The sequence below is a fragment of the Varroa jacobsoni genome, unplaced genomic scaffold, assembly GCF_002532875.2.
Source record: "Varroa jacobsoni isolate VJ856 unplaced genomic scaffold, vjacob_1.0 scaffold_408, whole genome shotgun sequence".
Taxonomy (NCBI): Eukaryota; Metazoa; Arthropoda; class Arachnida; order Mesostigmata; family Varroidae; genus Varroa; species Varroa jacobsoni.
In genome coordinates, this window is record NW_019213310.1 from 240,509 (window position 1) to 247,239 (window position 6,731).

Below are 6,731 nucleotides of genomic sequence, written 5' to 3' on the forward strand. Positions count from 1 at the left end.
TCAATTGTTTGCTAAAACTGATCCTCGTGAGAAAGAAGGTCAACAAATGGGATTTAAATATGTAGATCGTTACTTTGGTTGACGAGACTAAATTGTGACTAAATTGTAAAGACTAAATCACCTCACACGTCTTTTCGTATTCTGTAGAGTTGCTACCAGGGTATATTCGTGAGAGGAACAGTTCTTGTGAAGGTTGGCCTTGCAAACACCGTATTGTATAATCATAATCCACATATGAAAACACCACGTACCGTTTCGTCCGTTAACGTGCAACACGGTCGTGCGAACTGTATCGTGGTCCATCTCCAACTGATTGAGCGCAACTTGTTCTGCTAATGCCATTTCCGTCCCGCTCTAATCCTTTACCTCCTTTTGGCGATTTTGTTGCAGCACGGGTCCGTAGCACTCCTTCTTTAGGCCGTTGTTCAACCTCTGACCGTTTGGTCGGCCCTTCGTCACAGTGCTAGCTCTCTTTGAGCTTCAACGTTCACAAATTGCATGTGTGCTCCTGTCTAATCTCTAACTTAGTTGTTAGACATTAACATACAATCATGAAAATGAAGCCATGCTAAATTACAGTGAGTCCATATCAAAGACTATGGCCATGCTCGACCTCGGCGCGTGCATACATCTATACAGTGAGCCTAGAACTACTGCCGCTCGGTGTCAACGATGTACATATTTCAATGCAGCACGTCCTGAGTAAGCGAGTTGAGTTAACCAAGGGAGGCAGACCATGGACCTCAGCTGACTATGAGCGCTGCTCGGCTCCTGGACATCTTTGCCAACTTGGGTTGATCATCGTGACACCGATAACCGAGGTTCTGCCAAGCGGATTCTTAAAGGAGGGTATATTTCTAGAATGCTCCCTAGGGGCGAGCTTTGATTGGCTAGGTAATAGGCAGTAAATGAACGACGTGCTTGGAGCAGTGTCTACACAGAACCTGTGATGATGCTGTAAACATGTTTGCCTTTAGGGAGGTGCGATCATCCCAACCTCATGACTCATGGATGGCATCACGTTCATTACCGTGTTGCCATACAGGTATAGGTTGAACGACGGCCCCGTAAGCCTTACTCGAGAAAAAATGTACTGGTTATGCAGGCTTTCGGGTGATATGAACGCAGACACAGTATACGAAGCCTAAATGACCAGAACTCGATTGAGGAAGCGTCGTTTGATTGTGTTCGTTAATCCAGTGTTGATGTTGCGTAACTGTGATTCTTTTAAACTCATTATGGCATTTAGAACACTTTCTATTTCGATGATTGTTCTTCTAGCAAAAGAGTGCATTGAGTCCTTGTGTTCGTGGTCAAAAAAGGTCCGGTAAAGTAAATAGGTTGGTAGCAAATGCAAGTTGGTAACAAACTTCTAATTTTTTGCTTTTTAAAAGCCGGCTAACGGAAAACAGGCGCTTCCCATAAAAGCGGTTCCGGCCGTTAGTCTATCAATTAAGCAAATAAGTCTTTTAGCAGCGCTATTGTTCCAGACGTTTGTATTTGAGTGCTGTACAATTGAAATAGAGGTCGCCGCTCAAAGCGTTATTGACAAGTAGCGATAGATGCGCACTCCCAGACGAAGCTGCCGGACACCGTGCCAGAAGCCATGTCTTGCCTTCGATGCGCTAATAACGGTGGCCTTATTGAAGAAGTCCAGGTAAGGGCATATTTTTGAGTGCGTGCCATTCATTTCTTCACCTTTGTTATCCATAAACCAACAGCATGTTCTAATATGTTTATTTTCGGAAAAAAAAAAAAAAAAACTAACGGACATCGATATTAAATAGGTTACATTTATTCATAAAATAGGCTGTTCGATAAAATTATTGCGGTGTAGTCTCTTACACTAGCAAATATGACGGAAGATATATTATAATAGCCTTAAAACGTTTAGTTAGCAGAACAAATGTACACGAAGATTCTAACATCTAAGACGTACCCTAAAATGGGTAATTTGTAATACGTTTTCACGTTGTATATACGTTCTTTTTTTTTTTTTTTTCAAGTCAGATTCATTCATATGTATAATTTTCATAATTATAACGCATGTGAACAGATTCTGTTATTGTTTTTTTCATTTGTAATCATTTCACCTATGATATCTTTTTCAACAGATTAACAATCTCCGAGCCATATACGATAATAATAACAGCAACCATATATATATATATGCCATATATATAGGGTACTCACAGGGTAGACGTAACAATACATATCTCGAAAACGATGAAGTGCGTAAGGGTATGATTTGCCGACGGCGATAAATTTCTACTACGTCTAACTTTTTTCTACCACTAAATTCGACCGGCTGCCCGTAATGAGGGAAGACATTCCTCATATTAGGTTTTCTTCGACACGTTTCTTAACTAGAACAGATAATTCCTACGTTTTTCTGAAGTCGTCTGCCTTATTTGAATATGTTTAATTTTATGCTCCTGACCGGAACAACGCTGCCTGTGAGTGCACTCGTCGTGGCTAATGATTCTATGAATTTTACTTGTTATATTTTACGTTTTCTAATAGAAGTACGCTTGTTATTATATTTAATTGAATCAATATTTATTTATACAAAAATGTCTTTTTTTTTAATATATTGGTAACTCGTTCTTTGGTCATTTTGTCAAAAATTTACAACAGCATTTCTCAATTAAAAAAATAAAACTGCAATCAAGAAAAAAACGTCAAATATCAAACTGTAGAAGTTTCGCGAAATATCGAGATTTTTTGGGGATTATAGGTTTCACAAATCGCTATATATATAACGCGTGTTCAGATAATGAGATATACAATTACACCCTTTATATTCTATAAACTGTATTATTCAGATAGCATATAATTACACTTCTAGAATATAAAAATGTCTTTTACTAGCACTACTTATACAGTAGTTCTATATAATAATGGGCCGAAACATAAGTCGACAGAGAACTTCAGAAAAGCAAGACTACTCTTTGATTGAATTTAGGAGAGCGATCGAATAGAAGGGATTTCTAATCTGAGGCATCGAAATTTAGCATTGAGCTTTTAAAAAAGGCCAACGAACAGTTAAACAGACCAAACATCAGTGACACGTCCGTTCAGAGACTGCAGAAGAAACGTATGTAATGATTTTTTTTTTCTGTGACTTCACTAATTGGTAATAAATCGATTATCGTGTACGAAAAGTCACAGTCGAGGCCTTCGTAAAATTTGATAATAACAACACTAGAAGAATTTGATAGTAAAATAAATAATTTATTCTTCCGCGGTGGTACATAGCTCCGTTTTTGTCACACCATCATCAATTGTCACAACCACCATCCGCAATCTACTGTTAAAAACCATCAAGATTTCTAATACTGTGTTTTACCTCCTCTATACTCATCTACACGTTCGTTCATCAAAACACGTATACTTATGGCAATATGCCATACGGATTCTCACAAAATGAGGTGCAGAACGTGATGCGTGCACTTCATAATGGATGCAAACAGCTTCGCTCCAGCGTCGTACACTCACGCAAACAAAATACTTATTTACACTGCCGTATTGATTGGCCGGGACGCCTGCTTACTTAAGAGGCTCTGTCCAGTTCGTAGTTTTACATGTGTCTTAGTATGTATATGTTCGTTAAGGTTTAGCAGACCTATTTATATGGGAAATTAACAAAGAGGCGCGATTATATCATGACGTCAGCACGTCACAGCGTAAGTTTTCGAGAATGTGCGAGCTTCATCTTCACAATTGTTAAGCCCCTCTGTGAATTCTTCAAATTGTCGAACTGAGACTTTTTTTCCGTGTCGAAGAGACGTTTTGACGAACAGGAAAATCGCCCTGTTAGACTTAACGCTGCACCAATTGCTACCGAATCTGAGCAAAACGACACACGAGTCAGAGTCTACCCGCTGTGCCTGTAATCTCTCGACAAGTCAGGCGATTATCATTTGTTTGCCTTAGCTTCTACTAGCGTTTCGGTGTTCGCACTTCAATTCTTTCCGTTACGGAAAAGATAATGTTCAAACTATCACACGGATGCGTCAGCGGGGCGGGTTGCCCTGCAGTGTTTTTTTTTCGCGTACACTTTTCGAAAAGAATTAGCTTCGACCGCTGGTCACCGTCACCAGGTTGACTGTTAGCGATTTAACCGAACGAATCGTTAATCCACATATTTTACGCACGTTAGGAGTCCGGCATCACATCACACTCTCGGTGATACTCGGTCGTTCGAGGTACGTGGACGTACCGAGAAACTCAAAGTTGGTGGGACGTCTGTAATACACAAACATCGAGCCCAACAAAAAAAGTCCGAATACCAAGAAATATCGCAGTACAGAAACACTCTACACAAAGCAGTTGGTGGAAAAATATAAAAAATAAAGCATACACCTTACTCAGATACATGGAACTAAGAACCGGTTAAAATCGTTCTATGTGTCACTACTTCACTAATGAATACGCTCATCGTGTTGCATTCACCTGCAGCAATTACGGTAGCTCCTCATCTAGACTCTGCAAGATGTCTACCTCACGTACAAGATTTACTTAACTATGGCTCGCATTAGCATTTCGTGTATATGCATTCGGCATATATATGATTCATTTGACATGTTGTGCATAGAAATTCGTTCGTACGTGCAAGAAATAGCGCAACTTCTATATGGTCGATGTTTTCTCGGCGTGTCAACCGGCCGAAGAGACCCTTTACTTGCGCTGTGACACTATATGTGTGTATGTAATATATGTATAGCACTCAGTGAATGAATAACTTTCCATCTTTTCCTGTGTTTTAAACATCGAGCATTTCTATTCGAGGAAAATTTAATAATAACACTGGGAGAGACAGTGCGGGTGCGTGTGTACCGCTTCCTCTTTCATTCTGACATGTTTTTGTCACACAACAAGGTTTCTACCTGCAATAACACCATGAAATGATGCGATTGTTCCGTTTCATTATTATCATCAGCATTACTGAACTGTTGCTTACGTTTATTCTACTGAGATTCTACAGACAGCTGACAGCGCTTTTCCTCCGATGGCTTTTCTATTTTTGTCTTATTGTATAGTCATTCCGGTAACTCCGGGTTCTGAACCACCGTCGAAGCGAAATAGGGCTGCCGGGCTAAGGCACTTCACTTTGGTTCAAATCCGCCCGCTCGTAAATGCACGGACAGAAATAGCTGAAAAAGAGATACGTAATGAGGTGCATATGGGAGGCACAGCGAATGCAACGAAGCCCTATATCACCGCCATGTTTTATGAAGGTAAAGCTGATTATACTACTGGTTCGCAAAAAGGCGGCTGATCGAAAAGTACTGAGACTGTGTCCGCACCGATGTCTTCCTAAGGATCATTTAGCAAATACTCAGCTCCTCCGGACGTTTCCGACAAACGGCCTATCGAACGACGCCGCTTAGCGGAGTTTCTGCAACGGCGATTCAGCCGGAGGGAAGATCCGACGGGCTCGAATGGCTCTGCGAGGGTGCCCGGTCACCTCATGACGACACCTTTAGACCACTTTGGTGCTATGATCCTCCATTGAAGGCATTGACGGAATAGCAGACGATAGACAGGTAAGGACAGGTGGCGATGAAGCGTTCGGGTGCATTGCGCCCGGATGACTGACTAGAGTGGGATGCGAATGAGGGTGGGCTGCTGCAGCCAGATGTGGATGAGGTGCTTCGGCTCCATGGTGAGTTGAAGCGCACAGCAGCGCCGGATGATGCGGTGGCGGCGGCATTAGCGAGCGGTGGTACTCACTTGTCGCTGCGCCGAGGTAATCGAAGTGCAGAGGCAGCTCCGAGTATTTGGGGTAGGCCAGCGAAAAGTGGTATGGATCGAGGGGCGTTGGTTCGATGTATGTTGGCCGAGGTACGTTTCGCAGGTAGTTCGCTGCTGATATGAGTTGGCTAACCTCTTCGGTGTTGGTCGGCGTGAGGCTTTGTTCGACATCTCCGACGGCAGCTGCCTCCTCGTCCAATTGATGATGGTGATGGTGCGATTGATGCTGATATTTCGCTGTCGCCGGGGCGGGTACTCGCTGGAAGACCGGCGCGGTTGCGGCCGTTGCCAGGGTTAAGCTGCCGTACGGGTAACTTCCAGTGTAGCCACCATTTGCAACCGGCGTTGTTAGTTCGGTAAACTGTGGTACCTGTATGGGGTTCGTATGATGCATCAAGGTCGGCTGCGGGTAGTGGGGCAGCGTTTGATGGGGTGTGCTCGGCGAATGTGTTTGGTGGCTATGCACACCCATATTGTTTACACTGCCTATTCCAACATTGGCGCCAACACCGACTCCAATATGAGGATGCGTAAGAGACGAAGGCATCGTTGGTGAGCATCGGCCGTCGTTTGTCGGCGATGCTGATCTCTTTACGCCGTGCAGCACCTGTGGTGTCCATTTGGACGGGGTATTTTGCGGCTGACTAACATACGATGAGGGGTTGTATACACTGGATACGTATTGTGGCGCGGGGGCCACTGGAGCGACGGAAGCCACCGAGCTGTTTAGCGATGGAGGGACTGGTGATGGTGCCGAATAGGTGCGTACTGGGGAATATTGCGCAGATGATCTCGATTGACTTGGAGGCGATGGCGCCTGTGTGGGCGGGTCATTGTATCCAAGGTTATAGCTCATTTTCGAATGTAATGAGTAGTATTGGTATAGCCAGCTGTTCTGTCGCATGACGTATGCTTCACGCTCACTGCGAACAGAAAAGGAACCAACACGCACTGATCAGAAACGACGACGCCAT

General features: G+C 43.3%; 1 protein-coding gene across 1 annotated transcript; it reads right to left on the minus strand.

Moving 5' to 3' along the window:
* Positions 1 to 1,773: 1,773 nt before the first annotated feature.
* LOC111260190 (uncharacterized) lies at positions 1,774 to 6,680 on the minus strand (the record flags this gene model as incomplete). The annotated part of the gene is given in 2 exon segments (XM_086968199.1): positions 1,774 to 4,248; positions 4,964 to 6,680. A coding segment is annotated over 1 exon segment (1,195 nt), but the record flags the coding sequence as incomplete, so codon positions are not given.
* Positions 6,681 to 6,731: the final 51 nt, after the last annotated feature.